At 35.3% G+C, this 20,967-nt stretch overlaps 1 protein-coding gene across 1 annotated transcript; it reads left to right on the top strand.

The window, feature by feature from the left end:
- The first annotated feature begins 13,189 nt into the window (after positions 1-13,189).
- LOC133871588 (uncharacterized) lies at positions 13,190-14,731 on the top strand. Its single transcript, XM_062309015.1, has one exon. The coding sequence runs from the start codon at positions 13,190-13,192 to the stop codon at positions 14,729-14,731; it is 1,542 nt and encodes a 513-aa protein (XP_062164999.1).
- Positions 14,732-20,967: the final 6,236 nt, after the last annotated feature.

Genomic DNA, 20,967 nt, shown 5'->3' with positions numbered 1-20,967 from the left:
TTCTCCTTGTTTTGTGAAAATATTGCATTTTTCTTAGAGAACTGGACCACGAGGTCATCATCACAGAATTGAATGATACTCAGGAGATTTGCCTTTAGACCCTCAACATAGAGCACATCGTGAACTGGAGAAAATCCTAGTAACTCAATGGTACATTTACCAGTTAATCGTGTAACACCATTGTCCCATATTGGGAAGACGAGTAGTCCACATAAAGTGGATGGTTTATAAAAACGCTCACGGGTACGAAGTCCTACATTGCTTACTTAATAGGTGAAACTAGGTTTTATAAATGATTATAGAGAAGCTCTAAATTGACTAGTCCTTTTGGAGTGATAGTGCATATGTAGCTAGCGTTTTTCCCTGGGTCTTTACAACTCGTGATTGACTTATCAATGTATCTAGATTGTAAAAATCCCTTGTACTATTTTCTCTATCATAGTGAAATCTGCTGCAACTCTGTATACGTAGCTCTTAGCGGTGAACCACGTAAATCTTGTGTTCTTTTCTGATTGCCTGTATATCTTTCTTCCATTTTCTTCTCTTTCACATCTCACGAGTCTTGGGAAATAGGACATATTTTCTAACAATTGGTATCGAAGCTTTTGGTTCTGGTGGGAGTGATGACAGGAGAAGAAGGAAAGACTGGAATCGAGAAGTTCAATGGCACCGATTTTGAGTACTGGATGCTGGAGATTGAGGATTATCTGTATGGAAAGAAACTACATCAGCCTCTTCTGGGGAGATAAACCTGAGAGCATAAAAGCCAAAGATTGGGCCCTGCTCGATAGACAGGTGCTGGGAGTTATTCGGCTGACATTGTCAAGATCAATTGCGCACAATGTTGTAAAGGAGATGACCACAGCAGGTCTAATGGCGGCTTTGTCAAGTATGTATGAAAAGTCATCTGCTAACAACAAGATGGGGAACTCTTCAATTTGAAGATGACAGATGGTACTTCGGTAGCATAACATTTGAATGAATTCAGTACAATCACAAATCAATTGTCTTCCGTGGAAATTGATTTTGATGATGAGATTCGCTTGTTGATTGTCTTGGCATATTTACCAAACAGTTGGGAAGCCATGAGAATGGCTGCGAGCAATTCTGTAGGGAAAGTAAAATCAAGTATAAGGATATTCGAGATTTGATTCTAAGTGAGGAGGTGCGTAGAAGAGATTCTAATGAAGCCTCATGTTCAGTGCTGCCTTAAACCTCGAGACAAAGAGTAGAGGATACGATAGGAACTCTGGGAGAGGCAGATCAAGATCAAATGGTCGAAGTGAATCCGAATCAAGTAAACAACCAGAATGTTGGAATAGTGGCAAGACTGGCCACTTTAAGAAGAATTGCAAGGAACCAAGGAAGAAGAATGAGAACGACTCTGCAAACGTTGTGACAAAAGAAGTGTATGATGCCCTAATTCTCTCTGTCGATGGTCCTCTTGACTATTGGGTCTTGGACTCAAGAGCTTCTTTCCATACCACCACAATTCGTGAGGTTCTTGAAAACTATGTTGCTGGAGATTTTGGAAAGGTGTACTTGGCTAATGAATCAGCGTTGGATATTGTGGGCATGGGTGATGTTTGCATTAGAGTCCACAAAGACTCGATATAGAAACTACAGAAAGTCAGACATGTTTCAAAACTAAAGGAGAATATAATTTCAATGGAACAACTAGATGAAGAAGGGCATGCTATTGGCTTTCACGATGGTAAGTGGAAAGTTAGCACGGGAGCCAGGATTTTGGCTCGTGGATGCAAGATAGGTACTCTCTATATAACTACAAATATTAGAGATACAATTAATGAGGCCTTTGGCTATAGATTAGATCATTAGAAGTAGGTAAATTACTTTCAATAAACAAGTTGTGTATAAGGACAGGTCCAGTGCACAACCAGTGGTTATATAGCCGAAATCTGAGATATCTGAGTTTGACAACTTAGATTAGATCTATGAAGACACAATACATAATGAGGATCAAGGAGCTGAAGAAAGTGTAGATCCAGAGGCAGGACAAGGAACACCTACAACGATTGTTTGAAGGTCTTCCAGAGACACAAGACCTCCACAGTGTTGTTCACCCTCCTTGTTCAATATTTTGTTGAGTGATGACAATGAGCCACGGACTTATGATGAAGCCTTGCAGGTTGAAAATTCAACCAAGTGGGAGTTAGCCATGAAGGATAAGATTGACTCATTAATGACTAACCAGACATGAGAGCTGACCGAGCTGCCAATGGGAAATAAGGCTTTGCATAATAAGTGGGTGTACAAAATAAAGGGTGAGCATAATGGTAGCAAGCGCTACAAGGCAAGATTGGTTGTCAAGGGCTTTCAGCAGAAGGAATGTATTGATTACACATATATATTTTCTCTAGTTGTAAAGATGACAACAATCATATTAGTACTTGGAATTATGTGACAAAGAATTTACATCTGGAGCAGCTAGATGTGAAGACGACATTCCTTCATCGTGAGTTGGAGGAGGATATCTACATGCATCAGCCGCAGGGATTCGCAGTGTAGGGAAAGGAGAATCCGACAGACATGTTGACAAAAGTTGTAACTATTGAGAAACTAAAATTGTGCATGGCTTCAGTTGGTCTTCGAGGCTGAGGACAAGGAAAAGAGTTGTAGTAGCGGTGCCCAAGGCATGGAGGGATGCGGAGCATGAAGATGGCGGGCGGACTAGTCTCCAAGTGGGAGATTGTTGGGTTTGTTGAGCCTAGTCCGAACAAGCAGCACACCCTGTTCGGACAGATACTTCAGGAAGTGCTTTTTCGCTAGGCCTATCCGGGCAGGAAGTAGGGCCTGTCTAGACAGGAGTTCTAGGAAGCAAATTTTTTTGTACGTGTCCGGACACGCAGGGCATGAAGCTATGAAACCCTAGGAGCGTTCGGACACAGCTGCTTGACTACTCTGGTTTTCTATTTAAAGACCTGTTATGAGACTTTGTTGTTATGGAAAAATTGTGAAAATATTGAGAGGTCTTTTCTAGGTTTTCTATAGGAGATTTTGAGAGTTGAATAGTTTAATCAACGTCTTTGGATTGTAAAAGTCTCTTGTATTATTTTCTCCATCATAGTGAAATCTGCTACAATTCTGTGGACGTAACTCTTAGGGGTGAACCACATAAATCTTGTGTTCTTTTCTGATTGCTTGTTTATCTTTCTTTCGTTTTCTTCTCTTTTGCATCTCACGGGTCTTGGAAAATATGACATATTTCCTTTTATATATATATATATATATATATATATATATATATATATAAGAAAACAAAACAAAAGGGAGAAAGAAAGAGTATTATCAAACAAAGTGTATCGTCTTGATAATAAGTTAGTCGTTATTAAGAAAAATAATTTGTGGTATGGTTGGTTGGACATTCAAGAGAAGGAAAGAAAAGTTGGAACTTTTTGGCGAGTTCTTCCGAAAGAGAAAAGCATGATAAAAATAAAATAAAAAATTGTGTCGAACAAGTTATGTTAATTATTATAACTTGTAGTAAGTACAATCCTACGCATCTTAGAATATGATGATCTGGAAGGTATTCAAAAATTATGGTAGTCTTTGATAAAATGTTGTAAAATTCTATTTACTTTTCAAACATTGAAAACTCTTCTCAAAATTGGTTAGCAAAACGAATTTTCATATGCAGTTCCCACCACTAACACATTTTTCAAATCAAACAATAAAACTTTTTTCAAAAAATAAAACACAAAATATTTTTCCAAAAAATAAATAAGTTCAAATTATTTTTAAAAAAAATGTGTGCTAGTGTTGTGTTGTGTTGTGGCCACCACACAATGGCCACTGTTCAGCCACTCTATGGTGGCCACCGCACAGTGACCATTGTTTGGCCACTTTGGCCGCCACCGCATAGGGCCATCATCTAGCAGCCAGCTAGATTTGGCACCCTGGCGGTTACTGCTAGGTTTGCCGAATCACCACCACAGTTGCGGCACCACCATTTTGGTGCAACATATATATATATATATATATATATATTATTTTACAAAACACTTCCAAAATTTTACCAAACTAATTTTCAACTTTTCTCAAATGTGGCCCCCACCAAATCAATTCTCAATTTTTATTCTTTTCATAAATCAAAATCCAAAGCAATTCTGAAAATTTTACCAAACGGACGCTTTATGATTAACGGAAGCGAAAGAAAAGAAACGTGCAAAAGCTTCTACGTACGTCTCTTAACGAAAAAGTCCAAAGAACTCAAACTTTGACAAAAGTGAAATAGATTTTTGATTCAGACATGTCATTAACATTACATTGAATGTAACTTAAATAATAGTATAATACAATTGTAGAAATCTTAAAAAGGTAATTAAGAACCTATCCATGCACCCACTCATCATATATGCTTATGATCATTTATTTCCTTAATACACCCTTGCAATGTCAACAAGAGTTCACGTACATTGAGATTGTCGCAGAGTAGATGGAAGAGGTGAGAGACCAAAGGCTAGGTAAAGATGTTGGCAAGTTGATCTTTAGTGGAGAGGAAGCGAACCGTGTAGGTCATGAGAGGCCACACGATCACAAACAAAGTGGAAGCTAGTCGATTTCAATATGTTTCATGCAAGCATGCATGGAAAGCGGGATTCACTGTTAAGTATGTGGCTCCAATCCACCATTAGATTGGAGGTTGGTGGAGGAATATTCTAAATTCGCGGAAGAGAGATTGGAGCCAAATTAGTTCACCAATGGCCACGGCTAAGGCACAGTAGTATAATTCAGTGTTAGACTGGGCGAAAATTTGTTGTTTGTGAGAGCTCTAGGAAATGAGATTAAATCCAACGAAAATTAAAGACCACCAGTAGAGCTGCAGTCATCAAGGCAACCCACCAAATTAGCATCTTAGTAAGCTTGAAGCTATTGGTGAGCAGATCTTGCGAATAAGGAGTCCATGAGAAATGGTGGATCCCTTTGACAGCTTGCCAATGTAGAGTGGTACGGGGCACTATAACATCCCACTCAAATAGATTTGGCTTAGGTATTGTTAAAAAAACTATAACATGTGTTGTAGGTTTTTCAGTGGGTGGGATTTAATTTAAGTTTCTCTCTCTTTCTTTTTACAACTTAAAATGAAATCTCGACCATTAAAAAAAAAAAAAACTACAGCGCCTGTTGTAGTTCTTTTACAACACCTAAGCCAAATCCCACTCAAACACGTGGCAAATAATTTTCTAATCACCGGTTTAAACTCATAAGAATAATATTATTTAAAACTACACAATATATTATATGTATATGTATCTTCAAAAATATTCTACCTCATACTTGGTAAGTAATCAAACAAGTTTTGAAGTGTTTAATAACCCGTGGTTGAAACATGTTAAAAAAAAAAAAATTGAAAAATAATTATTCTAGGGATTTTATTGAATAATAGTCGATCGGTCCTCTTAACGATTGATCGGTGCAGCGTGGCATAAAATCATTATAATTTAGCCACTTGAGCTTGTCACTTGTCACCATTTTTCACTAAACTAACATTATGAAATTATCATTTAATATTAATGTTTTAATTATAATTGTTTTTGTATGATTATTATTATTTTAATATTAATATGAATCAGAATGTTAGTCATTATTATACCATAAATAATTATAATTTAACCACTTGAGCTTGCCACTTGTCACCTTTTTAACCACCCTAAAATTCCTTAAAGCTTGAGCCTTTTTACAAGCAAAGGCACTATTAATTCTAACGCTATGAATAATTTTAGTGAACATATAATTTTCACTTTGACAAGTAGCATTGTGTCTAGAGCAGCATTCGTTAGCAAATGCAAAGAAGAAGATGAATTTCGATCGTGATTTTTTTAACCTTAGGATTAAAATACATAACCTATAAAGAGTATTTTTCTAATAACCTTAGGATTAAAATACATAACCTATAAAGAGGTTTGTATTGAATCTTATTTTATCATTAAGATCATTAAGTACTAATCTAAATTATGAACAACTATTATTCTAAAATTTTCAATTTTTTCAGGACATGTTTGTTGCTGGAACTAATACTTCATTAACCACAGTAGTGTGGGCTATGTTCAGAAATGATGAGAAACCCTAAAGTGTTAGAGAAGGCACAACCTGAGATAAGACAAGCTTTCAAAGGAAAAACAATATTTGGTTTAGCCAATATTGAACTTCCTCTTGCTCAACTACTGCACCAATTTGATTGAAGTCTTTGGTGTAGTTGCCACAAGGAAAAACAACTTGTATTTGATTCCTACTTCTTATAGTCTTTCACGTGTTATTTGAAGCATTATCATTAGGGTAACTTTGAACCTAAAATTACTTGGGAAGATGGTGTGGACACCAGATATAGGCAACATCACAGAACTTGTCACAATTTTTATCACAATGTTGAGATTATCAATTTTCAATCCAAACACTACAGTTAACGATACCAAAATAAAAGAAATTAGAAAATAAATTAACAAAAGAAATACTAATATTCTACATTTTAAATTTTTTTTTTCTAGGACATATTTTATGGTGGAAGTGATACTTCATCGACCAGAGTAAAATGGGCTACATGAGAAATGATGAGAAACCTAAAGTGTTTGTAACACCCCTCTCTAATACGTGCCAATTATTTAAAATTAAATATCGGTTTACAAAATAACGAATTTTTTTAAAATATTTTAAATTATATATATATACACTTTAACTACCAGAACTAATAACAATTTTTTATTTAGCTCCATAAACTGACAGGTGTGACACTTAAGTTCATCAAACTGTCATTTTGTTGTAACTTAGCCCATCCTTCAGTCTTGACTGTTATGTTAAATGGAAAATCAAATTTGGCCAAAATCTTTCGAAAATACCCTTATTTTGACCATTGAAAAACCAAAATTACCCTTTTTATTTATTAATTAGTTAAAAAAAGACTAATATTTTAATATATATATATGAATAAATGCAAAATCAGTCCCTATAGTTGGCCTATATTACAAATTGATCGTGGCAGTATAAAAAATAATCTAGAAGTCTTCGGGGTAAGCCAAAACATCATTTTAGTCACTGTAGTCAAATTCCGTCAAATCACTTAACGGATTCCATTAATAGTATCACTTCATCACCAATAGAATGATGACATATTTTTTCAAAATATATAAATACATTAAATATATAAATAAAAAAACTTAACAAATTCATTTAAAAAAAGAAAAGGGCGGCCACCTCCAATGGCAGGGGGTGGCTCACAGGCCACACCCTTTCTTTTTTCCTTTTTTTTCTATTTTTTTTTTGTTTTAAAAAAATAATTTTTTAAGTCTTTTATTTTTAGGTTTTATATAGTCAAATTCCGTTAAATCACTTGACGGATTCCAATAATAGTATCACTTCATCACCAATAGAATGATGACATATTTTTTTCAAAATATATAAATACATTAAATATATAAACAAATAAATAAAACTTAACAAATTCATTTAAAAAAAAAAAAAAGAAAAGGGCGGCCACCTCCAATGGCAGGGGGTGGCTCACAAGCCACACCCTTTCTTTTTTTCCTTTTTATTCTTTTTTTTTTTGTTTTAAAAAAAATAATTTTTTAAGTCTTTTATTTTTAGGTTTTATATATTTATATTGTCAATATATTAATATATATTTTTATTAAGAATAACATGTCATCATTCTATTGGTGCTGACATGACATTAAAGGAAATTGTGAAGTGTTTTGACAAAATTTGACTGTATGAACTAAATTGTTATTTTTGCCTATCTCAAGGACCTTTGAATTATTTTTTATATCGCGGGAAGTGATTGGTAATTTAGGCCAACCACAAGAACTGATTTTGCATTTATCCCAAAAATCTAGTAAGATTAATTTTTTTCTTTTTTTTAAAAAAAAAAAAACAAAAACAAAAAAAAAAGGTCTTTTTCTACTAATTAATAATTAAAAGGGGTAATTTTGGTTTTTCAATGGTGAAGATGAGTGTATTTTTCAGAAAATTTTGGCCAAATTTGATTTTACATCCAACATAACGGTCAAAACTGGCGGATGGGGCTAAGTTGCAATAAAATGACAGTTTGATGGACCTAAGTGTTACACCTGTTAGTTCATGGGGCTAAAAAAAAATGGTTTTTCGTTTAGAAGGCCAAAGTATATTTATCTCTCTATATATATAGTACCCATGTACAACTATTCCACAAAAACCGTTGAAAGATTTTAAAATTTTAGGATTCAACGACCATTGATACACGTGGCACATTGATCAATTGACTTAAAAGGTCGAACAGTCGATGCTCACGTGCAATGTTTTGAGGAAAATTGTAGAACTATCCAGTGTGGAAGGGCTCTATTTAAGCACCAAGGATAAACCCTATGTCCTATTTTTGTCACCCATTTCAGAAACCCTAACCCTATAGAGAAAGAGAAAGAAAAATGAGGAGAGAGATAGGGGTTTTTTTGGAATCTATTATCATTGTGGTAATGAGCTAAACCCCATCTCTAAGTTCAATTTTTATGCATGATTTTACTGTGTTTCTTTGTATCTAATTATTCTTAGTTTCGTTGCTAATTAGATAAGTTAAAGTCAGTATTTATTTATTTAAGAAGGTAGATTCATGCATGGAAACTATAAACTTTGAATATTTGTTTCCTTTTAAATGAAAAACAGTATTAAAACACACATCATTCCACATTTTAATGCACTTAGCTCATATGTTTAGCAAATGGGTCTTGATAACACTACAAAAAAAAAAAAAAAAAAGGCATTTTGAGCCGTTTCTTTGGGAGCCGTAAAACGGCTCCAATTTGAAACGTTTTTAATTAAAACGGCTCCAATTGGATCCCTATTTTTAAAAGGTTTCTAATTGGAGCCGTCTTTTCTAAAACGGCTCTAGTTGGAGCCGTTTAAAATAGAAACGACTCAAACTAGAGCTGTTTTTTAAAACGGCTTCAAAAAAAAAAAAATTGAGCCACTTATACTTAAACGGCTCAAAATGGAGCCGCTTTATAAAAAGCGGCTCTAATTTGAGAACTATTTAACCGATTAATATTAATTAGAGACGTTTTTATGAAAAATGCTCAATTTTCATCCCTTTTATAAAAAACGGCTCTATTTTCAGCCATTTTATAAAAAACGGCTCTAATTTGAGCCGTTTTTACAAAACGGCTTAATTTTGAGCCACTTTACAAACTGCTCAATTTCCAACCGTTTTCTGTAAATCGGCTCCACTTAGAGCCGTTTTTTGTAAAAACGGCTCCATTTTCAGCCCTTTTATCAAAAAAAAAGTCTCCAATTTTAAAAATTAAAAACAACACCATTTATAATAATTCTAACCATATATACTAAAAATAAAAGTAATTAATATATATATATAATCACAACGCCCAAAGGCAAGAAACAAAGCCCGACTAGCCAAAGGCCATCGAAGTGAACTAGAGATAAAGAATCTCTACCCACAAAACCAACAAAAAAAAAAAACATTGCTTAAAACAATTAAAAAAACGATAAACTGTGAACACAAGCAAAAATATACAAACAAAAAAAAACAGAGAACTCAGTATACCGGCTCCGGGAAAGAAATGACCGCTGGAGTCGGCGCATGTAAAGCACGCACCTTCTCCGGGAACCCCCTTAGCGATGGACGACCTTCACGAGCTTAGATCGGCACCTTCCGAGACTGGAGAAAAGAGCTGTAGCCCACAAGCACATAAAACAGAAGATCTAAACCGCCGGCGCGTGCGGGTCACACACCGACCAGAGACGAACCGCACGGCCTCATTAAGTGACTATCCTGACCAGAAAAGGTCGGCTACCTCACCTAGATAGTTCTTGTTGGAGAAAATCCAATCGAGGATAAAAGATCTAACTTGGAACATATCTCCACCGAAAATCCACCAACACCCATGTTCTTCACGGGCCAACACCTGAAAATCACTGCTTACAACAAGAAAACAACAGAGAAAAAAAAAATTGTTGAAGAAGAAGAAAAAAAACCCAACAACCTCCATCGGTTGAAGCACCGGGAGGATCAAAAACTTCAACAGCCTAAAGGCTTGGAGACAAAAACCACCCTAGCTTGCCCTAAAGGCTAGGGGAAAAGCACCAGCACCAGGAGGGGAAGACGTGAAGCCTCTCCCCCCGGCAAACGAAGCTCTTAGGTTTCTCTCTCTCTGTCTATAGAGAGAGTAGAGTACTTGGTCAGTATGACAATATATGTATTTATACACATACATACATATATATATAATATGTTATCTATATACATATATATGTTATACAATATATGTTATATACATAAATTATACATATAAATCGTTAGAGTAAAAATTTAAAATAATTGAAGTCGTTTTTGGACAAAAACGACTCTAGATGGAGTCTTTTTTATCAAAACGGCTCCAGTTGAAGCCGTTTTAGTACCCAAACGGCTCTATTTGGAGTAGTTTTGATAAGAAGGACTCTAAGAGAAAACAAAACGACTCCAGTTAGAGTCATTTTTAATTAAAACGACTCCAAATGGAGTTGTTTTATCATGGAATGACTCCAAATGGAGTCGGGAGGCGTGCGCACGGGAAACAATTCTGTCCCGCGCCACTCCCTTGTCATTTCGCATTTATTGCAAAAGTTGTTTTTGAAAAATGTCTCTCTCTCCACGTACTGTATGTTTTCTCCCTATAGCTTCGGCCATCTCTCTCTCTCTCTCTCTCTCTCTCTCTCTCTCTCTCTCTCTCAGTCTCAGTGAAGCTAGCCACCAGGGTCCTTGATCGGCGTTCTCCTCTCCCGGCCTTGGTGTTCTATCTCTCTCTCGTCTCTCTCCCTCGACGGTCTCTCTCTCTCTATCGCTTTGTGTCTCGCTCTCTCAATAAAACCCCCACTACCGGCCGGGGTACCGCAAGAAAGCTGGGTGAGTCCCTTGGTCTCTAGCTCTCTCTGTTTCTCTGTTTAGCTCTCTCTCTCTCCCTCACTGTTTCTCTCTGTAGGTCTCTCTCTCACAGCTCCGGTCCACGAAGGGAACAAGCTCGGCCACTGAGGAATACCGACAACCAACCAAAGGTTTTTTTTTTCATTTATTTATTTTTTAAATTTTTTCTGCTTTTTATTTTTGCTTTTTTATTTTTAAATTTATATATTTCATACAATTAAAATACATAACAAAAACTATATATTCATAGACTATTAATTTAAAAGAGCAATCTAAATATAAAAGCTTATGTAGACATTTTTATTATTCAATAATAAATTTAAAAATAAATTAGTGTAAAAATTTGATTCATACCTAAAACTTTTCAAGGAAGAAAAAATATTGTAAAAAAGAAAAACTAAAAAACATAGTAACAGTGTAATACTCTAGTATATTCTGGTTAATTTCTGGTGAATTATGAATGAAAACAGTGGCGGAGCCAGGATTTTTGTTTAGAGGGGTCAATTATTTTTTTAAATAAAAAAAAATAAAGTAAATAAAAATTTATTCAAAATATTAAAAAATATAACTAACGAAATAGATAAATAAAATACATAAATATAGCTTTCAATTTATTTTGTCATGCCTAGAGTTAATTTATTTAATTGTCTTCATATTTGGTCTAAATCACTATGATGGTAATGAGAATATATATATATTAAGCAATAATCTACCGGCATATTTGTTAAATCTATCTTGGACGAGCCTGATTCCAATTTGATTGAAGCTCAATGAGATCATTGTTACTCTCCAAAATCTTAGGTAATTGTTATTACAATTACATATTTCATAGAATAAAAAAAATGTTAAAAAAACTATATATATTCATAAACAATTATTTTGATTGAGCAATTTAAATATAAAATATTAATAAATATAAAAGTTAAATTATGTAACTAAGACTTTTTAAAAAAGGAAAATTATCAAAAAAAAACAATCGATTTAAATTGTTGAACAGCTTGAAGAAACAAAAAAAAAAAAAAAGCATACTGAAAGAACAACTCCAAAGTTTTGTAGAAGTCTAAATAACAATTCACAATTTGGCTTCCATGCCCTTTGAAACCTTATATAGTTTAGGCTTTTGTTTTTAAAGTTGTCTTAAGTTTTTTTTGTATGTCTGTTCTTTTTTTTGGCAAGTAAAGTTGCCTTGAGTTGGTTTGGTGGCCCACATATTAAAAAGTAAAAATGGTGGTAGCCTGTGTAAGTAAAAATGGTCCACAGGCTAAAATAACAAATATGTACTCTGTAGGCTTTTAAGGTAGCGTGTGTCTGGGGTATAAAAAAATCAAGCAACAAACTTAATTAAACGCTGCGTTTAATAAAGGGTATTATGTGTCATTTGTCATCGTCTTCTTCTTTGTCCTCTAACCTAAACCTAAATCAAACCTAAAAGCTGAAACTGAAAGGTTCAAACTATGGTAGAATCATAAATTGTTGGTTTCAATGGCTTCATATGCATTATTACTCAATTGATAATTTGATATAAAAGAGGTACTCATTATTTTGTAATATGAAAAGGTTCTGAATTTGGCAAGAAAGTAGAAACCAATTGAGTCTAAAAAAATTTAAAGCAGATAATTTTAGCAAAGGTGATATAAAGTAGTGAGTATGTCTTATAACATATATAAGTAATATGAGTATATATATATTAGTATATTGACACTAAGTAACTAAGTAAATATAGTTAAGTATAGCTAGTATGCATAGTATTAATAGTATGAAAATAAAAAATCTAATGACGAAATTAAGAATTTAACTTGGAGGCTAGATTGCATTATTCCCAGGTTATTGTTTAATCATGCCCCAACTTAAATTTGAACTTCAAATTTAAGACCCATTAAATGTGAAAATAAATTCATGACCTAGGACCAAATAAATTTAAGAAGAGGCCGTGTTGTCTGAGATAATGCTCCAGGTTATCAACTCCTTTTTTCAATTCTTTGCCAAAAAAAACAAAAAGATTCTAGTAATCAATCAAGGACCGTTTGTGTATATAACACAGTCCTTAATTTGTGTTATATATTTGTAACCATTTTGTGTATTGTAATGTAGTAAGCTAAATATGGACAAGAGTTGGATGATGAAGTGGAGAGGCTCGAGGGAGTATATGGAAGGGGCCGAAGCGTTCATGAAGTATGCAATTATGAACTCCAGAAATAAAAATTCAATTGTGTGCTCAGGAAGTGTGGCTTGAACAGGAGCCTACGGCCAGAAGAAGTATATGACCATTTGACCAGTGGAAGGGGAATTATGCCTAATTACACTGAATGGATTTGGCATGGGGAGAAGATTAGGGCCCCTGTACCTAATAAAGTACCTATTGTTAAATCTCTCAAGCCGACTCCGGCTACAAATAATGTACCAATACCCGACGAGTCAAAAACGATGCAGTCCATGTTGCAAGATGTTTTTGGCATGCATAATATTCGGGCAAACGATGGTGAGTGTCAAGTGGAAGTGCAAGCCGAATATGTACCTAAAGCAATTGATGAAGAAATCGATGAGAGTGCCAAGAAATTCTACAGCTTGGTTCAGGATGCAGACAAGCCACTTCATGATAAAACACAATATAGCAAACTGTCAACTATTGTTCATCTATACAACTTGAAGTGTGTGGGTGGACTCAGAAATACGATTTTCACATCTTTGCTTGAGTTCATCAATGAGATAGTACCAACAAATGAGCCAGCTTTGCCTAAAAGTATGTATAAGACAAAAAAATATTTAAGAGAATTGGGGCTTGGATATGAAAAGATTCCTGCTTGTCGAAATCATTGTATGTTATTCTGGAAGGAAAATGAGAAGTTAGATACATGTACAATGTGTGGAGCATCAAAGTGGAAGGACGAAATTACTGAAGAAGATGGGTCATCCCGAACATCGAAGAGACGGCCGGTGAAGGTGTTGCGGTGGTTTCCATTGGCTTCAATATTGCAAAGGTTGTACATGTCACAACATGCTGCTTCCCACATGAGGTGGCACGTTGATGGACGCACAAAAGATGATGTGCTCAAGCATCCGGCAGACGGTGAAGCTTGGAGAGCATTTGATACACTACACCCAAACTTTGCATTAGACCCACAGAATGTTAGGCTTGGTCTAGCATCAGATGGTTTTAACCCTTTTTGGAACATGAGCACAAGCCACAGTACTTGGCCTGTCATGTTGGTTCCATACAACCTACCTCCTTGGGTGTGCATGAAACAACCATATTTCATATTATCTATGATTATTCCAGGCCTAACTGCACCTGGAATGAATATAGATGTCTACCTAAAACCTTTAATATCAAAGTTACAGGAATCGTGGAATGTAGGGGTACAGACATATGACATATCCATGAAGAAGTCATTTGTTATGTGGACAGCATTGATGTGGACAATAAGTGACTTCCCAGCGTATGCAGATTTATCTGGATGGAGTACTAGGGATGAATTAGCATGTCCTTGTTGTATGCATTCAACGGGGTCAACATGGTTGACATACGGGCGTAAATATTTTTATATGGGGCATAGGCAATGGTTGCCTGCCAATCATAAGTGGCGACAGATGGCAAGAACCTTTGACGGTAAACAAGAGCTGGGTGTTGCACCTGTTATTCCAGATGGCGGTGAAATCCTACGACAATTACAGGAATTTGATATTGTTCATGAAGACATAGGAAGGGACAAACGACAAAAAATTGTGAAACAAGGTCATGGGGCAAATGAGAACGTGGTATGGAAAAAGAAAAGTATTTTTTCTCATTACCCTATTGAAAGGATAATTTTTTACGACACAACCTTGATGTGATGCACATCGAAAAAAAATGTGATGGATACTATCATTGGGACCCTACTGGACATGAAAGAAAAAGCAAAAGACAACCACGCAAAACGTTTGGACTTGCGTAAAATGGGTTTGAGAAAAACACTTCATCCATTCACCAACGAAAGAGGCAAAACATATCTGCCTGCGGCATGCCATACGATGTCTAATGAGGATAAAATTAATTTTTTAAAAATGATCAAAGATGTCAGAGTACCCGATGGATATGCCTCCAATGTGTCTCGTTGTATGAATCTTCAAGCCCGTACCATTGTTGGTATGAAGAGTCATGACAACCATATACTCATGCAACAACTGCTGTCAATAGCTTTGCGTGGATCCTTGGAAAAGAAGGTTGTGAAACCTTTGATAGAGTTGTCTGCATTTATTAGGAGTATATGTTCGAAAACATTGACGGAAGAAGATCTAGCCCGACATGAAGTTGAAATCCCTATCATATTGTGCAAGCTTGAACAAATATTTCCTCCGGGCTTCTTTACAATTACAGTTCATGTTGTCATACATTTGGTTCGTGAATGTCGGCTTGGTGGACCGGTACACTATCGGTGGATGTATCCGGTTGAGAGGTAATTATGTATTCTATGGATATATAAGGTTTTTTTTTTCCTTTATGCCTCAACGAGGTAATACAAGAGATAATTATGTTTTCTCTATGTAGGTCCCTTGGATGGTACAAATCCCTAGTGCGCAACAGAGCTGCACTTGAGGGTTCTATAGCGGAAGGTTACTTAGCGGATGAAATGCTCACATTTTGTTCGCGGTACTTAGAGAACGCATCAGAGAAACCCTGATGAGGCTAGGGGAGTGGTAACACGAGTAAACCTTGACCAACGCACATTGATGCAGAATCATCGATATATTATTTTTAACTCAGACGAGTTCCTTCAATTACGCACGTGAATTATATTTTTTAATACATCTTACTTTGGCTCAAACATACACTTGTTTATTCTAAATGTGGACTGCAAACATATAGGACGCACCTGGCTGAGCTGAGGCACGACTCCAATAAAGGCCGACTATTGGATAGAGAATTACACCGACAACATAGGGACACATTTTGTGATTCGTACCGTAACTACGTAAAAATATCATATGGTTTAATTTATAAAATAATGGTGATCGTTTTATGAGCGACGTTTTATTGTATTTGTAATTTTCTACATCCCGCCAACTATAAGCAATGTTATCTCAAATCTTAGGTCAACCAAATGGACCAGACATGTAGAACTGAGTTAGGGGATAAGCTTGTATAGCAATCTAAAGGGCCAATTGAAACGGCCTTCAAATATAACCGATATGTGGTTAACAGCAAGCTGTTTCGCATTGTGGTCCAAGATGAAGGGAAACAACTCAAAACAATGGCTTGTGTGTGCCTACAGTTATTTGTGATACCTATTATGGAAAGTTAACTCGAATAATCGAGGTTGAGTACTATGACACGACTAGGTATGTGCTATTTAAGTGTGATTGGGAGGACATTAGAAGGGATAGGGGATGGTCAGAGGATGAGTATCGTATAACACTTGTGAATTTCAAAAACCTAATACATATGGGAGATAACATTTTGGATGATCCATACGTATTATCTTCACAAGTATCCCAAGTATACTACGTCCATGACGACAGGAACCTAGACTGGTGTTGCGTAGTAAGGACTAAACCGAGAAACGTGTATGATGTTGTTGAGGGGGGAGGGAACAATGATGAAGATCTCAACTACCATGAGAGTGGACCATTGAACTTGAACATTAATCAGGATCTAAATGATGTTGATTACGGTGAAGACCTTCATTATGCCCGTAGCGACATACCTGCATTCGAAGTAGTACAACCACATTATAAGTAGCATGCATGTATGACTTTGTTTTTTCAATAATCTTAAACTGATATCAAATTACATTAAACATGTTGAGTGGTTTCTATATTTACATTTGATCTGACACTCTATGTATATTTGTGTACTTTGTAGACTGATATGGCAGACAAGCCACCTCCAAGGAAGGAAGTTTTTTTTTGGATCCCAATACGACTCTTTTCAGAGTCTACACCTGAAGTAGAGACATCTTAGCATGTAGATGAGATAGAACATGAGGACCGCCCACCTTCTCCGAGTGCAATCATGATTGAGGAGCCCTTAAAGGACAGCATACGTACGCCGTATACAACCAGTGGGTTTGTAAAGTCTTTTGATGATCTTGATTCTACAATATTAGCACAAGAGACTAAGCAGAAACGAGCTCAGTCTCAAGAGTCTGAGAGGGAACGAGCTCCCGCACAAGAGTCTCAGAGGGAACAAGCTCCCAATACTGGCGTACAATTGGATAGTCAACAAGTCTGTACGATAGGTATGTATGTTACAGTTGATATATATGTAGTCTAGGCTCCAAATATTTTACTTGATTATGCTGCAATAATGTGTATATTTTATTTAACTTATATACACATATAATATAATATTTTTTATTTTATTTTTCATCTATTTAATTTAAATACAGATACGGATAACAATACCCGTGGGCGAGAAGGTGGTCGTCGATTTTAATGCAACGTGGCAGCCAGTTGGCACAAGTGGCATGAAATTTAGCTAGCTAGGAGCGAAATACGTTCGGAGTGGGAAGTTTGTGGGGCTAGATGCCCCAAACTGAAGGAAGTACCGCCTCAGGCTAAGGAGGACTTGTGGGCCGCCCTAATTGTATGTAAAGCAAGTTATTTACAAATTTATTGCGTTGAACATATATTACAACATGTACATATTATATAAATGTTTTTTTTTTTTTACTAATTTGCAGCAAAAATTTTACATCATGTCTGATGCACCGATGAATGAGATCAAACGGATAGCAATGATTGACTTCGGGCATAAGCGAAAAAATTTCAAGTATAGGGTGAAGAAGGCTATAAATATACAAGCCAATGATACTTGCGAGAGAATTATTGAGTCGACACCCAACATCACGGAGTTCGATGCTGAGGACATGGAAATAGCCATCGACACATGGTTGACTCTGGAAGATAAGGTAATTATATCAACAAATGTCATTATTTTTAAAGTACGTATCTTTAAACTTTCAACAATGCATGATACTTTATTTGTTTATAACAATTGCGTAGGCAAGGGCTGAGAGGAATAGACAAATATCCAAAAGCGTCAATAAGATATTTCACACATCTGGTTCGAAGAGTTACGCCAAAGTCGCGAAAGAGCTAGTACGAAGTTCTTATTGAATTCACATTCGCACATTCGGCTCTTGTTTGATTTTTGTATATTTGTTTTCGTAGGAGGTATCAAAGCAGAAGCCACCCACCTGAGCTGAAGTTTTTGTGGCAACTCACACAAAAAGGGATGGGACGCCCAGCACGCAAGCAGTTGGAGAGATGATTGTAAGTGCTTAACTTAGTGATTTTATTTGTGTGTTGTTGAATATATCATATAATAAAGTAGTATAAGTATTTATCCCGAAGCAAATAAGTGTCTAATAATTAACACATTTAATATATATATATATATATGTCAGGAAAAGTTGAAGAGCTGATGACAGATGACACTGCAAGAGCGAACCCTGTATCTCCACAGGGTTCAATACTATGGGCCGAAGATGATGCTCTTGTAAAGGCAATGGGGAGAGCAGAATATTCGAGTCGTGTTCGTGGAATGGGGGTTGGCCCACTACCAATTAGACCCACTTCTCGAACATCTGCGCCACGCTTGACTCAAGAAGCTGCATTTAATACTCAAATGAATGAAATGATGAAAAAGTGGGAGGAAGAGAAGAGAATATCGGATGAGCGATGGGAGGAAGAGAGGAGAAGAGCGGATGAAGAGAGGAAACAAACTAATGAAAGAATTGCAAAACAAGATCAAATGATGGAGAAGATGCAGAAGATGATTGACGATCTTGCTAGAGCCAATGCATCACTTCTAGCCAACGCTTCGTCTGCGTCACCCTCATCATGAGGGTGACATCCACAGTAGCCAATCCACCAAGTTAGCTCCAAACATGATTAACTATAATTTTTTTGAGTATATAAAGTTGAAAATGTATATTAGGACTAAAGGGTTATTTTTTGAGTATATGTAATTGAAAATATTACGTGTATCGTTACTATATATATATATAACACATTTCATTTGAATCACTAATGTAGGTGACGTGTTCTTGACGCCTGATGATGATGATACGCATAAGGAACTATCGTGAAAAAGACATCTTGAGTTGTTGTGAATGTATGTGGAGTACTATTGAATTTTGTAAATGATGTAGGTAACTTTTGTGTAATCGATTGGACTTGACCGGTTTGTGATCATAGGTAACTTATGTATTATGTTTTGAAATTACTTATGGTGATATGTCGTTTATGATCGTAGGTAACTTGATCGGTTTGGGGTTGAGTGAAATTATTTATGGTGATATGTTGTTGTATTTGTTATTGTTTTGTTTTAATGTCTTGGTGTGTACATTAAGGCATTGTTTTTGTTTTAATGCCTTGATATGAAGTTTGGGTTATATATGAATTTATGTGAATGTTTATAAGTTTATATATGTGAACAATATTCTTGCTATCAGATATTTTTTAAAAAAAAAAAAATTATTTATTTATTAATTTTAGAGCCGTTTTAACACTTAAAATGGCTATAAAATTATATTTTAATTATTTTATAATTTGGAGCCGTTTTAACACTTAAAACAACTCTAAAAATATATTTTAATTATTTTTTAATTTTATAGCCGTTTTAACACTTAAAACGGGTCAAAAATTATATTTTAATTATTTTATAATTTAGAGCCGTTTTAACACTTGAAACGACTCTAAAAACTTTTGAGCCGGTTTTGTAAAAGCGGATCAAAAAGTTTAGAGCCGCTTTATAAAACGGCTCAATAAATTTTGAACTGTTTTAACAAGAATCTCAAGCTGGTTGGAGGATCTTTTATTGAACCAACTCAAACTTTTTTGAGCCGCTTTTGAGTAAAGCGGCTCAAACCGGTTTAAGCTGTTTTTATAAAAGTAGCTCAAGTTAGATTGTTAGAACCGTTTTATGAAAAAACGGATCAATCCGAGTCTTTAATACTTGATGTGTGGACCCGTTTTCAAAATGGCTCAAAAAAAATGCTCAAATTGTTTAGAGCCGTTTTTAGGGGTTAAAAGGGCTCGAAAAAAAGCGGCCCAAAACACTGGTTTTTTTAGCATGGAATATGCCTAATATTACAATATAATTTGCAATGACGTGAAGTTAAGATGTCTAGAATTGAGGACGAGAAATACTTACGGAATGGTTAAACTATTTTCAACATGCAAACGCGATCTTGGCAGGGTCAATCGTGACCGTTCAACGGTCTGTTGATGGTGTAAAATCGAGCCCCCATTGTTTTCGTTAAATGTGGTTCAGCGAGGCTGCAATTGTTCAGAGGTTTTGTGACCATGCAACGTATCAGCCCCCTCTCTGTTGACTATGAGGGCAAGCCTGATGCATTCCTTTGGTTGAAGTTTTCCTCATCTCAGTATTTAATGTGGGTCGATCTTCTCTGGATTTATAAGAAAGTAGCCCTCAACAATGATGTAAAGATTTTTTCTAAAATAAAATAACTAGAGTTTAAGTTGAAGCCATTGTCTAACGTCACAAGTCTCTTGGTTTAGTTGAAAAAAAGAAAAAAAAAAATATTTTTATTTGATCGAGTTGAGTGTAGATGTGCATTAACAAAATATATTTTCATTCAAGGTTTTTTGTTTTTATTTTTATTCTCCTATATTTGATGTGACTTTTAAAATTATTATTGGATCAAAATTTAATATTGATCCATCACAAATCTAATAGTAATTTTAAAAGTCACATCGATTTAAAATGATGAAAAGAAGATAAAAAGATGGTTCCTAGCTAGCGTTACTCATATAAGAATATAGCCAAACAAAAGATATACAGTGAAAATGTCATGATAATAAGTTATGCATTAAAAAGATATACACAGCGAAGATTAAAGTAATGGAAATAGTATGGTACAAAGAGAATTTGTTTGGAAAATAAAATTAAAGCAGTATTATTTTGATAAAAAGCTTTTTTGAAAGAAGTATTATTTTAAGAAAAAACTCAAAAATGTGTTAATTGCTTTTCCTTTTCTGTTCCTTCGGCCTTTAGAGGCCCATTAAGCCAATTGAATAATGTTTGATTCCACTTAAGATGACCTCTTTTGATATGGAGATCA

Source organism: Alnus glutinosa, chromosome 6, assembly GCF_958979055.1.
Source record: "Alnus glutinosa chromosome 6, dhAlnGlut1.1, whole genome shotgun sequence".
In the NCBI taxonomy this organism is placed as follows: domain Eukaryota; kingdom Viridiplantae; phylum Streptophyta; class Magnoliopsida; order Fagales; family Betulaceae; genus Alnus; species Alnus glutinosa.
The sequence above is the reverse complement of the archived record's forward strand: the minus strand, read 5'-3'. Positions and strand labels throughout refer to the sequence as shown.